Source organism: Dipodomys spectabilis, unplaced genomic scaffold, assembly GCF_019054845.1.
Source record: "Dipodomys spectabilis isolate Male_0828 unplaced genomic scaffold, ASM1905484v1 ptg000187l, whole genome shotgun sequence".
NCBI lineage: Eukaryota > Metazoa > Chordata > Mammalia > Rodentia > Heteromyidae > Dipodomys > Dipodomys spectabilis.
The window spans coordinates 1,335,175-1,351,700 of record NW_024870864.1 but is presented as its reverse complement, the minus strand read 5'-3'; the positions used below and the strand labels follow the sequence as shown (position 1 = coordinate 1,351,700).

The window sequence follows — 16,526 nt, the reverse complement described above, 5'->3', positions numbered from 1 at the left end:
CTATATCCACCACTGTCCTCAGATACGCTTAAGCATTCCATGCAGGTGAGACACAGGCTACCAGCTTTTTTTCATTACCACACCTCACCTCATCATTTAGGATGAGATCCATATGGCCTCCTCCTTTTCCCACAGGTCATGTTGAAGGGTGTGCATTAAGATGAGCACATCTGTGTTTGAAATGAGAGGTGCCCTTTCGTTCCCCCACAGCTTTGATCAAACTTCTAAGCCTTGTTGCACTGTTTTGCAAGTTTTTATAATTGTGCATCTTATCATATTTTAGAAATCAATCCTGTGTCAAAATTTATTTACCAATAAAGGTCTTTAGCCTTTTACTCTAGGCTACAATACTGAGGAAAGGAAGAAGGGAGTAGATTTTAGATTAGAACCTAAGTTTCCTAAAACACAGGCAAATAGATACTCAAGATCTTATAAATAACCCAACCCAAAACATCAGACTCTGAAACCCTGGGAGCTGACCCAGTGACCCTCAACGCCTGTCTTGATAGAGTTAGATGAAGAGCAGCCCATTGTCTATTCTCACAGGAATGGCCGGTTGTTGAACTTGAAGATAGAGGGAGGAAGGCATGAAGGCCAGTGTGGAAAATGAAGAAGCCAAATGAACCTGCTTTCTCCAGAGCATTCTCTCACACTAATTTAGGGCGGTTGTAGCTCTTTAAATGATTACACCATTACAGTACCAAAAGTGTTGGTCTTATTGCCATGAGCCTTGAGAAGCCTGACAGGATATTTTCCCCTTTTTCCAGTTAGAGAAATAGATGTTGCCATGTAGTTGTCATGTGTTCAGCCCACTTAAGGGTAGTGGGGAATCATGAGATGGAGCTGTGGAGTTTGAACCAATGACTTGGGAATGAGAGAGGCACAGGTGAGCACCCACTCCCTGTGCTTGGCCCTTTATCTCTGACTCCTTAGCCTCCCAAGTGACCTACATGAAAGCTGCCATTAGGAGCTTTGCTGTTCCACACCACGTCGATTTGGGGCAACTTTCTGATTTTGAAAGAATGTAAGATTTGTATCAGTGGTGCAAAAAGCGTAACCTGACACCTTGGAGTCCCTGTGTGAACAAGCCACATGACTTTGCTGTCTTCTAATGCACTTGTTCTCTGCACAATCTCCACCACTTCGTCATACTTCAGCCAGTGTTACCTAACAATAAGATATTCTGCAGAATCTCAGAGTAACTGCCAAAATCAGCCACTGAAAAAAAAACTTGTTTCGCTACTACTTCCTGCTCTGCAGATATCAGTTTATCAATTGTCTCTTCAATGTTATTTTTTAGTCCCCCAAATACATCTGGACCTAAGATATAGTTTAGGCTCATGCGTTGAGTTTCCGTGTCTTATCTCTTGGCTACGTTCATTTGGAATTGTTTCTCACCCTTGGTCTTCACAGACACTTGGGAAAGGTCAGAGCAGTTCTAGTTTATGTCTTCATTGGTATTTCTATGTGATGAAACTCAGAGTTTGGATTTCTACTCTTGGGAGGTACAAGTGTTCCTCTAGCCTGTCCTGGTGCCAATAACATGGATCAGAGATGTTGGTGACACTGTAGAGTTAGGGCTTTTTCATTTAATGAGCACAGCAAACTTATAAGTTAAAAGAATTTATTCCCCATTGTTGTTTTTGTTTAGTTTACCAACTTGGATTTATGGTTTGTTTTATTTGGTGGGCTATTGTGTTTGATTCTTAGTATTTATCTTGAAGCTCAGTTCTCACTGGCGTGGCCTTTAGCTCTCAGAAACACAGTGTTGTGAGACTAGCATTATGGAGCTCTTACATGATGTTAGTTAAAGCTTGGTACTGATGGCTCATGCCTATAAGTCCTAGCTACTCAGGAGGCTGAGATCTGAGGATCATAATCAACGCCAGCCCAAGCAGGAAAGTTTATGAGACTCTTAATCTCCAATTAACCAACAAAAAGCCAAAAGTAGAACCCTGGCTCAAGAGGTAGAGACTAATACTCACACACACACACACATACACACACACACAATGATGGTGGTTGAGTGAATTCTACCCATGTAGTACAGACTATGTCATCTCCTCATGTCCACTTTCCCACTTTGCAGTCTTTGGGAGGCCCAGGAGGGCAGCAAGAGCTGAAAGACTGGGAGCTTAGGAATGTCAGTGGACCTAGAGGAAAGAGAATTCAAAGAAGCTGACTCTTGGTTTTGGAATTGATGGAGAGGGCAGACTGCTTGTATTTTATTTATTTTTTTAAGTTTTTTTTTAGTTATTGTAAAGGTGATATACAGAGAGGTTACAGTTTCATAAGTCAGATAATGAAGACATTTATTCTTGGAAAATGACACTCCTTCCTTCACTTTCTCCTATCTCTACCCACAAGTTGTACAATTCATTTTCAGCAGTGTATGATGAGTACCGTGCTGCATTTAGCTGAATGTCTTTTGTGTCTCAGCAGCCTGTACCTGCAGCCTCCTCATCCTCATGGATGGATAGATGCCACCACATAAGACCTGCTGTCTTGTTCTCTCTTCACCAGTTTCCTCCAAGGCACAGAGGCTGTGCCAGTGCCTGGTTGGATGCCAGCAAGGGCAATTCGTGGCCTTCTGGTTATAGAGGTGCATATCTGCTTGAGTGGGTATCTTTGCCATGGGCTGGGACTGCAGTCCAAGATAGGAAAGGGCCTGCTGGCTTTCAGTAGGGGAAGATACTTGTTCTTATAGTCACTGGACCAGTTCTGCAACCTGTACTGCCCCTCCCCATTCTAAGCACTGAAGCTGGGATTGGCCACCTCTTGTGGCTCCTTCAGGACTTCAGTCAAGTCACCCAGCCTGAGTCACTACACACTTTTAGTGTACAGTGACTTTTGGTGTGCAGTGACTTGGGGAATGTCCTGGTGGTGGATGAATTGCAGTGGACAGGCACACAGGGAGCTAAGATGAATGAAAACCCTTTTATTGTTAGGGCATGGGAAAAGGGCATTTTTAAATTTACACTGTCTACTTCCTGTTCTATGCAGGGCATGTGCAGACATGAATTGACTGCAGTGTCTGTAAACCAAAGCAGACTTGAATCAGACAGAGTGGGAAAGGTGACCCACCAGCTCACTTTGATGGAGCAGTTTAATTGAAGTGTCCATACATTAGCATTTTCTGATGCTCTCATTAATTTGATATCTTTATGTCCCCCTCCTTCTGAAGAAGGGAACCCCCTGTGCTGTCTTGTGTTTTTAGAAATGAAGGGTGCTCTCTAAGTTATGTACAATGGAGAGGCCCAAATTGTAGCTTGCTGGGTAATCATACCTTTGACAAACCTAGAGATGGGTGCCCTCAAGGCAGTATGCTTTGGAGGCCTTCATTAACTGGATGTTGAAGTGTACTAATAAAGTAAACTGCTTTCTTTTATTGCCTGTGAAAAACATAATTAAAATTTTAAATATCAAATATGAAATTCTAACTCATGAAATGGTGAGCTGGCCGAGACATTTTTTGCGTGACTTCCTAGAACAAATAGTAGGTAAGATAACATGGGTGCCCACCACTTGTCCCAGACATGATTGTTAGGAAGTGGCTTGGCATTGGGTTTTAGGTGACTTCCACTTTCAGAAAGTGATCCATCACTGTGCAAGCCTAATGCAGGGGAGAAACCAAAATATCACTACTTGGTCACTCACCCAAGGCACAAACAGAAACCATGTGGCCTAAGAAGGTGTGGAAGTCACCTAAAACCCAATGCCAAGCCACTTCCTAACAATCATGTCTGGGATAAGTGGTGGGCACCCATGTTACCTCACCTACTCAGGACCTCTTTTGCAAATAGGGCTTTCTGTTACTTGCTAAGGACAGAGTAGGATCTCTCAGGAAAACACATAACAGAGGATAATGGGCATTTGGGGAGACAACCCTGGCCCTACTTATTCTTCATTATGCTCATTCTTTTGGTCTGACCCTTAATAGTAAAGATTTGAGGAGAATATTTAATAATAAAGCTAGAAATTCTGAGGGGGGGGGTTGTCATTACAATCCTGCCACATTGAGTTATAACTGAAACATTTCCTGGTCAATTCTCAGCATTTAGAAACTCTGCCAGGAACTCTGTTTACCTGTCTGCTGAATGTGCCAGAAGTGCTTTTGAAACAAGTGTATGTTCACTGTCTGAGTATACGCAAATGTGAGAGGAGACTGAGGTACTGGGGTGTGTGCAAATGGCTGGCTGGGCACCAGGCTAGACGCACTTGTGTTCATCTGCACCACGTGTGAGAGCTTGTCATCTGGCAGGTGCCACACCTGCAGGGCTGCCCAGAAGTTACGGGACCACGAACTATTAACATGTAACCAAGAGATGCAGGTGCCCAGAGGGGACTTTACTGAGGTCTCCTGGGTTCTTTTTTTTTTAATATCTGGAGGAGGAAATGAAGATGCAAAGGATGGCTTAGCCCTTCTGCAGTTATACAGAAATAATAAGCCTCTTGCATCACCCTTTGTTAGACTTCTACTAGCTGAACCAGAGTAGAGAGGTTTTAGTTGTGGTTAAAATGTTACGTCTCACTTAGCAATTTTCTGAGACTGGGGCATTTCGGAACAGTGTGTTCCTGCTGTGAATGGATCATTTCATTTGCTGTGCTTCACACTGGAGACATGAACAGTCTCTGGCTTTTCTGTGGCTGGCCATAGGACAGGGCAAACTTGAAGAGTGGTTTACTCCAGCTAGAATCAGTCCTGGGGCCCAAAGAGTTGGAGACCACCCTTCATTAGTACCTTTGACCTCAAAAAATGATTGTCTCACAAAAGGCCTTACTATTAATCATTGCTTTGAAACAATGCATTGAAGAGAGAAAAAAAGCTTTGTTCATGAAAGTGCAGGAGGGTTTTGTTTGTTTGTTGTCAGTTGTGTGGCTTGAACTCGGGGTCTGGGTGCTGTCCCTGAGCTCTTTTGCTCAAGGGACCCTTTACCACTTTGAACCACAGTGCCACTTCTGGTTTTCTGGTGGCTAATTGGCTTAAGAGTCTTAAAGACTTTTCTTCCTGGGCTGGCTGCCTCCTGAGTAGGTAGGATTACAGGCATGAGCCACTAGCATCTGCTAAAAATATAGTTTTGTGTGGCTTTTGATGCCAATTTGACCAGAGCAGATCAGCTACAACTCTGTTTGCCTGCTATGCTGGAGAAGAATTCTCCCCTGATTTTCAGATACAGCATACTATCAGATGCCCCTCTGGCCCTTTTGCCCAGTAGTTGTGACATCCACACTGTCACACACAAACTAGGTAAATGTTCTTGTGACCTCGATGACAAATGGAAAGTGAATTTGTCCTTTGGGCAGCACTATGGCTGGATTGATTTATCCTGAGAGCAGCCAGCAGAGGACAGGAATCGTCGTAGAAACTTGAGCTGAGACACTCACTCTGGTTCCTGTCTGAAAGTGAGAGTGGGTCCACACTGTGCTCATCACCAGTAGGCCTCTTCTGTCTTTCCTGGTTGCCATGACATTTATGGGATTGCTCAGTCAGGGCCATGTAGATGATGGTGGTATAGTTATTCTCTACCTCCTGGTGCTCATGGGAACAGGAGACAGGATAAAAATACCATGCAGGCAGGGGTTGAATTCTTAGTGGCCTGAACAGGGTGTGGAGAACTCTTCTGGCAAATATATTAATTATTATTTTTTTTTTTATTTTTTTTGGTCAGTCGTGGGACTTGAACTCTGGGCTTGGGCGCTGTCCCTGCACTCTGCAGCTCAAGGCAAGCGCTCTACAGATAACACCTTACATATTTAATACCGTGCATTTACCCTTATACAAATGAGAAAAAATTAAGTTTAACGTTTCTAGAGGAAACGTTAATTTCTGTCCAATGCCAACTCAAAATAGCCATGTTTTTTACACAAGTCTCTCAACTTTGCTGTGTGTGTGTGTGTGTGTGTGTGTGTGTGTGTGTGTGTGTGTGTGTGTGTGTGTGTGTGTGTGTGTGTGTGTGTGTGTGTGTGTGTGTGTGTGTGTGTGTGTGTGTGTACTGTGTTTATTGAGTTTGGCCAGATAGATTCTGGCCTTTGGAGCACAGGTTGGTGGATTTGGTACTCTTTGCTGACTAAAATCTGATCTGAATTACTGGAGTGGATACTTGGGTATCCATTCTCACTCCACGAGCTAATTCTGGGACTTCATTTGTTCTGAAAGCAAGGTTTCCTTTCAGCCTTGAGCAGTAACAGGCTCTTCCTAGGCTCTTGCACATGGTATGAAAGAAGGTCATGTTCACTTCTGAGTTACCGCTGAGCTGCTATCCTGTGTTTGACATGTCAACGTTCATATTGTTTTTTTCCATTCTGGGAGCTTGTGAGTGACCACTAGGTGATATATGTGCTCTTAGTAAGGCTTGTCATCTCCAGGGTACCTGTGCTGGCCTTACCACCATCTGTGTGTGTGTGTGTGTGTGTGTGTGTGTGTGTGTGTGTGTGTGTGTGTGTGTGTGTGTGTGTGTGTGTGTGTGTGTGTGTGTGTGTGTGTGTGTGTGTACTGTGTTTATTGAGTTTGGCCAGATAGATTCTGGCCTTTGGAGCATAGGTTGGTGGATTGGTACTCTTTGCTGACTAAAATCTGATCTGAATTACTGGAGTGGATACTTTAGTGTCGGTCGTGGGGCCTGAACTCTGGGCCTGGGCGCTGTCCCTCAGCTCTTCAGCTCAAGGCTAGCGCTCTACCACTTGAGCCACAGCGCCACTTCCAGCTTTTTCTGCTTATATGGTGCTGAGGAGTGGAACCCAGGGCCTCATGCATGCAAGGCAAGCGCTCTACCACTGAGCCACCTTCCCAGTCACCACCATCTTTCTCTGCCACTTCTAGCTACTGTGGGAGAACTATATTGGCTCATGGGATGTTTTGAAGGCTCAAAAACTTGTGCTAAGCCATTTCATCCAGCAATAGCCATGTGTGATTCTGTCCTCAAACTTGAGCAAAGCTCTTTTTGCTCTAAGGAAAGCTGCATTCTGCTGGTGTTTTGTGGTCCGCCTGACCAGGCCCCCTGGGCACCCGGAGGTCAGGTACCTTTTTGTTTCTAAGCACCCTTTCCTTGGGAGGAGCAAGAAAGCCCTGTTTTGCTGTGATTATTTTGGATATTGGCACAGTTGACCCATGTGTAAACTTGAAGGTGGTCCTAGTGTTCTGACTGCAGTGGTAGCTTGTGGCTATCTATGTGCGGTCCCACCCAGCCCCACATGGGGTACCTCACGCTGTGGTGGTCATAGTTTCCAGCATTCTCACTCTGATTCTACCCTTAGTGGTCCCTGCTGTACTGGCTGCTACCAGCCTTGTAAGTCAGCATGAGCCCCACCCTCGGGCATTCTCTTGGCCCAGCCCTTCTACATAAGCACCCAGTGAGCCCATGTCTCCTGGTGTCCTGTATAGGAGCTGTCCAGAAGTCCCTGTCCTGTTCCTCTGACACTGCCACATGTCTTCAGGGAAGGGTGGCTAAGTCTACTGCAGAGAAACATGGAGACTGCCCCACCACCCCCGAATCCTGCAGCTCACAATTGTTCTACATAGTTTATTCTATGCTTCTTCACTACACAGCCCTTGCCTGTTTGCCCTAATTGAGCAAAATCCTCTACTGAGCTGTCCTGCCTCTGCTCACCAGGGTCTCTACCTGGACTACCTTTCTTTCCTCCTGTCTCCAGGTTGTCCTCATCCTAAATTTACTTTGGGCTCAGCCTGGGGTTGGCCCTGGGGCCTTCCTGACTTGTGTATTATCCTGACCTATTATCTGGTTTATTTTCTTGGGCAGGCCTGGTGAGGACACCGATGCATGCTGTGAAATGGGTATAAGACAGCCAGGGCTCTGGCTCATACAGGGGCGGTAACTGCCAGTGACTGGCTCCTAGGGAGTCACGCTGTGAGCATTGAAGGGCTCATCTCTGGGCATCTGGCACAGTGTATAAGTCTTGTGACCCAAAGGATGCAGCCCACATGTAGCTCCTGGAGATAAAAGGACATTGTAGGTACTGCTGTTGGGACATTTGAACTGTGTGTGCGTGTGTGTGCGTGTGTGTGTGTGTGTGTGTGTGTGTGTGTGTGTGTGTGTGAGTGTGAGAGAGAGAGAGAGAAAGAGAGAGGAGAGAGAGAGAAAATGCAACAAGGTCCCATAAATTGTTTGTACATAATAGCAGGTTTGGTTGTTTAAATTGCCCCCTTGGCTCCAATGCATCATTGTAATAGATCACTTAAGTGTTTTTGCAATTTAGACTGAAGCCGAGTTACCCAACTCTGACTTAGGAAGTGTTCTTTTCATTTAGAAGAAGGGCAAAGGGTTGAGAGTGGTCAACATGAATGGTAGGTTTGCCATGGAGGGGGCACCTTCAACAGCAAGAGGTTTTCTCTGAAGTTCTGGAGGCCACAAGTCCAAGACCCAGTGGTAACAGTATTGGTTTCTCCTGAGGCTCTTGTCCCTTGACCCATAGATGCTCTTCCCATGTATCTGCACATAGTCACCCCTCTAATGTGTCCTTGTCCTAATCTCTTATAAGCATACCTCGGGTTCAGACCCATCTCAATCACCTTCCTAGAGACCTCATTTCCCCTTGCTGAGGTACTGGGGCTCATATAAATTAGAGGGCATATACAGAAGTATCAGGCAAGATGGGAGATATCTTTCCTGGCTGTACTTTTATGTTTTTCATTTTAAGTGCTTTAATCAGGAAAGACAGTCCCCATTGGCCAGTAGAGGAGAGGAGGGACTGAGATATGCCCTCTATACACACCTATTGGAGTCCTAAGTGACAGCCACCAGTGCAGACAGATGTTTAACGTAGGCCAGCAACTGTGGCTTTGTAGTATACTTAGGTGACTGTGCTAGGTGTGCATCAGGTGCCAGCCTAACATACAGCAAACAGTACCTAGGTCAGTCTTACTATTGCACTGGTCTTTGTTTTGTTTTGCTTTGCTTTTGTGGCTATCCTTTGGGCCTGGGTACTGTCCCTGAGCTTTCATACTCAAGGCTACCACTTGAGTCACAGCTCCATTTCCACCACTGCACTGTTCAATGGATGACTTTCTACTTGTCAAGATGCTTCTTATTTTAAAGTTTAACTCTTTGCATAGTCCATCCTAGATATGTTGCTGGGCTACTTGCTCACTGAGCTCCCTGTCTTGGAGTCTTGGTCTGAGCCCAAAGCCAAAGGCTCAGTCATAGCTGTAGGCCCTCACAAGGGCATCACAGAAAGCTTTCCTGGACCTAACTTGCACTAGTCACCACTGTTGGCCATCTGCAGGGTCCCAGATGTTAGGTCCTGGGATCTCATCCTTACCCTTCAGCTCAGTTTGTGTGGTGCTGCCCTCCCCTTGCATGCCCCCCCCCCCCCCCCACTGATTATGGACCACAGGTATCGGGGTGGTGAGCCTGCTGAAGCAGAACAATTGTCCTCCAGCTGTTGGCTACAGTGTGGGCCATATGCCCTGAGCCAGCAACAGCTTCAGCCGCTGTGCCAGCTGTCAAGGACTTTCTGGGCTGGCACAGCTCTTGGAATCAGTGCAAACAGCTTCCTCTGTTGAATGTTTCCCAGAAGCAATTGTTCACTAATGTTCAGTGCTGCCGTGCCTATGGCCTGAGTGGGTGGCATCCCTGGGCCGAGCAAGACTACTGCCTTGCTTGCTACTCTGGGACCAGGTAGCCCCACCTTCCCCACCTCTGCTCCCTAGCATGAAGGTTGAATACTTTTTGTATGTGTGTGACATTTGCTGGTGCATCGCCATTGTCCTCCTACTGTCCTTAGAGGTGGGGGCATAAGATGTTTTTGTCCTCAGACATTGCCAGTACTGGAATTTGAAGCTTCCTAGTATAGCCCTCAGATGGTCCTATTCTTTGGCTGTTGTTCCTCTGTCCGCACCTGGTCAGCTCCATTCTCTGGTCACACTGATGGCAGCGATGGCTCAGGTCGGCATGAGGCTTCCCACCTTGGATTGATGGCAGCCTCGTCTATTACATGAGACACTTTCTTCATTTTACTAAGTTGTGGTTTTATTTTGAATAAGGCTCTTTCAACCTATTAATATTAGTCTATGCCAAAATTAACCTTCCCCTAAATTACTCTCACCCAGAAGGAGCAAAGTAATTTTGAAAGTTAAATCAAAACAAAGCAATCTTGTGTGTAAAAGTGGATAAACATCGCAACCTGTGGTTACGGAGCGCTGCTACAGGGATCATTGACATAAAGCCCATTTCCTTCTATCTTGCATGGAAGGAAATGCCCTGGCCTTATCACAGCCCCCAATGTCTAATTAGCGCTTGAGAGCCAAAGGGGAGGCCCCTTGTAGCTGGTGTTGGTGGGGATATTTGGGGTATGAGAGGAGACAGATGTCACTGCCACTGGTTCCCTGGGAGGTACCTTGGGAGTATTTATCACTCTGCAGGGCTGCAGGTGAGGCTGTGTGTGGAGGACAGACAGAATGTGGCCCAGAGCAGTGAGGCAGATGCTTCTCTTGCCTTCTTCCATTGCTCTGAACTTAGACACCTTGTACTGCCCTGCAGAATGAGCTCCAATCTAGAGGTTCTGAAACCATTGAACTCTGGGGTTTCTCTTGAACAGTTTCTCTCAGTTTGCCATAAAGAACACTTGCACACATGCCATGTGTGCATTTGTGTGTGTGCTGTGTGTTGTGTGCTGATGCACCAGCTTGAATTCAGGGCCTGGGCACTGTCCCTTAGTCTATCTACTCAAGACTGGCAGTCTACCACTTGATCCACGGCTCTACTTTTGGCTTTTTGCTGGTTAGAGATAAGAATCTTATTGATTCCTGCCCAGACTGGCTTTGAACAGAGATCCTCAGATGACTTCCTAAGTGTCTAGGATTACAGGCCTGAGTCGCCAGACCCCTATCAGAGAGTCATTTTTATGTTCTTTTCCCTGCTCTTTCCTTTCCAGGCCCCCTGTGGAAGAGGGTGTTGACTCAGGTGTGCATGTGTGTGTGTATGTGTGTCTGTGTGTCTCTCTGTGTGTACATACAGGGAGCACACTTCATATTCACAGCATTTTATCCAGCCCAGTAACCCAGAGCACCCTGAGGTACAATGGCAGTCACTGCATCACTTGTTTAGCTTTTTAGGGCAAATTACCCCCAAACCACTGGTTGCTCAGATAAATTTACAGCTACCAGAAATTCACCCTTGAGCTAGTCTGAAACATACCTTCTGTCAATGAACATGGATAGAGCACAGTTCTTTCATGCCTACCAAGTTCATTCCTGTCCCTCCACAAGGGACCCATCCAGTCATCCTGAGGGCTTTTTTGTCTGGCACCCACTGAATAATATGCCATCTGAAATACTGACATTCAAGGATTTTCTTTTTTTTCTTGAGACTTACCAACATTACCCCTGTTGGAAGGAGAAAGTCACTTAGCATGCTTGTCCTTTATGCAAGGCCTACCTACCTCCTTTGGCAGGGGAGATGGAAATGAGTTCTGCTTGCTACGGAGAATACAGGTGCTCTTTAAGAGGTACCTTCTGTAGCAATTGAGGCTGAGTTCTGAGGATCACAGTTGTAATCCTAGCTACTCAGAAGGCTAAGATCTGAGGATCTGAGTTCAAAGCCAGCCTGGGTAAGAAAGTCCACGGGACTCTTATCTCCAATTAATCACCAGAAAACCAGAAGTAGAGTTGTGCTTCCAAGTGGTAGAGTGCTAGCCTTGAACAAAAGAGATCAGGGACAGCGCCCAGGCCAAGTTCTGAGTTCAAGCCCCACGACCTACCCTCTTTTCCCTCTCCCCTCCCCCCCCCCCTCCAATAAAAAACAAACCTCAGGGATGAACTAAAAAGCCTTGCTTTTATTGTTGCAGGTATTTTTGAATAATTACCAAGCAGCCGAAGACCAACCCCAAATGGTTATCTTACGGCTGTTACGTTACATCATTCGCCTGGTGTGGAGAATGCATTGACGGAGTCTCTGCAAAGCCAAGCCATTGCAGACATTGCGCTTGTTCAGCTGACAAGCCCCAGTACTGCGTGCGGTCTCTTGGTCTTGTGCTGCCATCACCTTGCAGCAGCTGAGGGCAGGCCACATGCTCAGAAGACACTGCACCATGTTGGATGTGAACTTGGATCTTCCTGTTGGTCACCCCAGGCAGAATTTCCATGGGAAGTTAGTTGTGAATGTAAATGGAGGAGGATTCTTCTCTTTTTTAATGTACAAATCATGGTTCTTTGGAGCAGGATTATGTACCAGAATGGTGTTTACATGTTGGGGGGTTTTCCATCTCTAATAACAGTTTGGTTTTGTGTTTTGTTTTTTTTTTTCCCCAGAAGGAAATGGAAACTTTGTGAATAATTTTTGTACTAAAAATTTAAGGACCTATTGCCTACTCTCAGAGGATTATGTTAGCCCTGCAGTGGAAACTGAGCCAGCTAATTTATAAAGCTGCCTTAGTTTATTTTTAGAGATTACTGTACAGAATTTTTAAACAGGGAGAGGTAGATATCACCCTCCCTTCCCTGCCATTGCCTCTTTGAGCTTTCTTTTTTTAATTATTATTAATACCAAAAGAGTTCTTATGAAATGAATGAATTAAAGGGGCAAAGACTCTGTTGTTTCATTCATATATCACCCCTGTTTTGTAAATATTTAATTACCTACTTAACTTCAGTTGCCTTGGTGGTAAAACTTCAAATTGTTTTTGCTGAGCTCCTTTGGGAACACTTTGGGCCTGTCTTGAGATATATTGTTTGGAGCAAGATCATTCCAGTTCCATGGATTTGTTAGTAGCTGTCCAGTGGGAAGTGCCTGATGGCTTTGCTTTTTTCTGATGGGCTTTTGTTTAGTATTCTGAACAGGAGTGTCAGCCCTTGGGAGCTGTCGGCTCTTCTGGTTGCAGGTTTCTCACTGGCATAGGGACACTGCATCAAGTCCCAGATGGTCACCATTCCCTGTGCTGCTGTGTCCATGCTGTGCCCTTGTAGAGACTGGCCCAAGCCACAGACTAATAATGATGGCCCTTTTCCAGGCATCCTGGATTTTAATCCAGCTCAGCCTTCAGACCTGTGAAACCTGCACTTCCTCCCCACTCCTGTCAGCCCACTTTGAAATAGAGGCTGCCCTTTACTTTGATCAGCATCATCAAACCAGCTCCATTAGGCAGAGTCTAGAATGCTCCTTTCAGCCTGCTGAAAGATGGTTGTTTGTGTTCCCATCTTCTTAATCAGACTACTGGGCCTCTTAACTCCATGGGGAGCTCTTTCATACCCCCTTAGGATCATGTGCACAGGAAGTCTACAGTCCGCAGTCATTTCAAAAGCAAGCAGGGCTGGGGGAGTAGCCTGTAGTGGAATGCTTGCCTTCTGCTCTCCTAGTATCTGCGTAGCCTTGTGTTCAATTCCAGTCACCACCCAAAATAAAACAATAGAAAAGCAAATAAACAATCGGGGAGACCCAAGACAAACACAGATGAGAGAGCAGCAGCAACAGGAGGAAGAGGGGAAGCTTGAACCCTGTAATTTGTTATCTTTGAAAACTAGTGATTAACCAACTTTCTAAAAGAAATACATGAGATGTCAAGCAAGTCAGCATTGCCAACAACAATTGTACTTTTGCCCCATAGAAGATCAGTGTTTTCACGTTAGTAAGTTAAGTGGAATTCCATTTGTTTGTATCTTTATAAGTTTATATGTATATATGTGTGTGTATATATATATATATATATGTATGTATGTATGTATGTATATATTGTCTCTGCTTTTTCCTTTAGGTAGAAATCATTTGATTCTAAATAGTCTTCCTTCTTTAAACTTCTCTTTCCCCTAGGATCTTCTTGGGGTTTTTGAATACTTTGAAAGCTGGGTTGGAGCTCAGCTTGTGTATTGGATGTGTCTTGAACCCACTTGTGGGGTCCCATGCAGCCCACAGTTGTAGAATTGTGTTAGGATTACAGCCGTGGCCCTGCTAGACACACACACACACACACACACACACACACACACACACACACACACACACACACACACACACACACACACACACACACACACACACACACACACACACACACACACACACACACACACACACACACACACACACACACACACACCAAAGATGTATTTGGTTCTGGGCCATCCCCCTCCTAGGACCTCCGTGCTCATGTGCCAGTCTCTCTGACTGGAGCACTTTACTTTTCTTCAGATCTGACCTCCCTGGGAGTGCATGCAGCCTGGGTGGCTGCTGGTGGCTCTCCATGCCAGGTGCTTGGGTGCATGTGCCACCCTTGCGTGCTTACCTTTAGCTTCCTGGCCGGGAAGCAGCAGCTGGTGGGAAATGAGGAATTCTATGAATTACGGAAGTATTAAAGACCCCAGTGCTGGTGCCAGAATTTAGAGATGACTGGATGTCTCTGTACTGTATCTGTTTATTAAATGCCTCCCTGCCGAAAGCATGCCCACCTACTCGGTATGCCTTGTACTTTCTACTTAGTTTTAATTTTTTTTTTTAGAACAAGAACTAGATCCCCTTAAAATTAAGAAAACAAAAACAATGCGGGTTTTGTGCCTTGACAACCTCTCTCGAATGTGAGGTTTGTAAAAAGTGTCCTGTAACTTCATACTGAGAATGCAATAACTATACAATGACTTCTTGAGAAGACCTCGGATTCCCTTCCCCGAAGAGAGTTAATGGAGAATTGGGGGCAGGAGAGGGGAAGGGAGGTGCTTTTGGAGAAAACAGCCTAAAAGTCATTAATTTTTTTAAATACACTTGCAATTTCTCCTTGTTTTCCCTTCCTAATATTGTATATATCTATTTATTAGACTAGGAGGTCATATTTTACTTACCAACTGAGCCAAATGTCTGTGCAATTGTGTCTCCTGTACTTTTCTTGTAAAATTGTGTACAGCATAATAGAGTAAAAGAAAATCACTGTTTTTTAAACTTTCCAAAATCGAAGAGTGTAAATAATGTAGATTCTTTTTCTATGTAATGTGTCCTACTGTTTCATAATGCTGTAACTTGTAAAAATATTGTATATTTATTTTCTGCTTATTTAATGTCTTTAAGTTCTTGAAAGTGTTGACATCCTGTTCCTCACAGCCTTGCCATCCCATGAATTGCTTCCACTCCCAAGATGGGAGGTAGTGACCTTGCCAGCTCTGGGGGGATAACTTGGTCTCCCTGGAGAGGTCCCCAGCTCCCATTCCTCCTGTCATTCAGTTCTTGAGATTTTGTGCCCTTTGGATGAAATTTGTCTTTAGATATCAATGAGAAACTGTAAGTCCAACAGGCTATAAGATTTTCCTCTGAAAATAATGCCCAACAACCTGTTTTTTCCAAAGTAGCTAGATTATCAGGTCAATTTGCTAAAACTCCAGGGTATGTCTTTAAAAAAAAAAAAATGATATGATTGACCAATGAGAAAGGTTGTCCCATTGACAATTTATCCCTGATGACTCAATGTTGAGAAAAATAAAAATATTCCATCTCAAAAGGACCAGGGTGGACAAAGGGACAGGAACATCATTAGATCCCTTCAGCATCTGGTGAAAAATGGAGAATTTTTTTTTCACCATTCACCATGTGGCTTCCTGTGCCTTGAAATATGGACTTAATTATTGGTCTTCAGGAGCTAATTGTCCACAGCTCCCACCCTTAGTCACTGCATTTGGTCAGTCTGCTTCTTTAGGCACACACCCTCTTTCCAGCCCATTCCCTTTGACAAAGTTAGCTCCCCGACCCTGGGGGGGAAAGAGGTTAAGGTTGAAAGTTCATGGAAGCTCCAGGGACTTGCAGTGAGTTCTCACAGATGCCCTGTCCTCCCTACTGTTTTAGCCTGGTGCCTGTGTGTGTCCGCTCAGCACAGGTGTGCAGGGCTGTGTCCACATGTGACGCTAAAGCAGCTGGGGTTCACCCTACACAACATTGTGTTCAAGAAGCACCCTCAAGCTCCCAGCTAAGGAACTTGACTACTTTTATGTGGGGATTTCAGCCTTTAGGAGTTTTGCATAGATTTTGTGTCCAGGTTCTATGACCACTGGTTACTGTATCTAAACCTGTCAGGTACCCATTATAAATAGCACTGATCTGTCTATACTGACCCATTACTGATGTGTTTCTCATGACCCAGCATATGTAGCGTCTATATTGCAGTTTCCCTGGCTTCCTTGTGTTTTGCACTGACGAATTTTGACAGGGTAATTGCCACTTTACTTGTGCAATACTGCTGTAAATAACTGCAGATTTTTTTTAAGAAACTCGATCTTTTATGTTCCTAATGAATTTTATATAAATAAAACTTTCAACTAGTTTTGGTGAGCTGTTTGGTTTGTTTTCACAAATGGTCCAGAAACGGCTAAAGTTAGGTACAGATAAATAACATCTGCCTTTGATGGGTCAGGATGTATTAGTATAAGGCAGGTAACTTCTAGCTTGAAGAAGAGTTTATGTCCTACACTTTAAAAGCCAACAATGCTTTTCTATTTTGAGGTTGCTGTGTGGCTAATGCCAGGTGTCCAGCCCGGAAAGTTAAGTGTGACAGCACTGGCATGTAAGGCTGGTGGGGGGAAAGAAGTGAATGGGGGCTAG

The 16,526-nt window shown here is 44.8% G+C and overlaps 1 protein-coding gene across 4 annotated transcripts in view; it reads left to right on the top strand.

Annotated features, from left to right (window-relative positions):
• The window catches only part of Bcl2l11 (BCL2 like 11), a 40,738-nt gene extending 26,822 nt beyond the window's left edge, over positions 1 to 13,916 (top strand). For all 4 annotated transcript variants that reach the window (XM_042695417.1, XM_042695414.1, XM_042695416.1 and 1 more), the window contains one exon: positions 11,803 to 13,916. In XM_042695417.1, coding sequence (XP_042551351.1) covers positions 11,803 to 11,901 — 99 coding nt within the window. In that variant the 3' untranslated portion in view covers positions 11,902 to 13,916. The remainder of the gene's footprint in view (positions 1 to 11,802) is intronic.
• Positions 13,917 to 16,526: the final 2,610 nt, after the last annotated feature.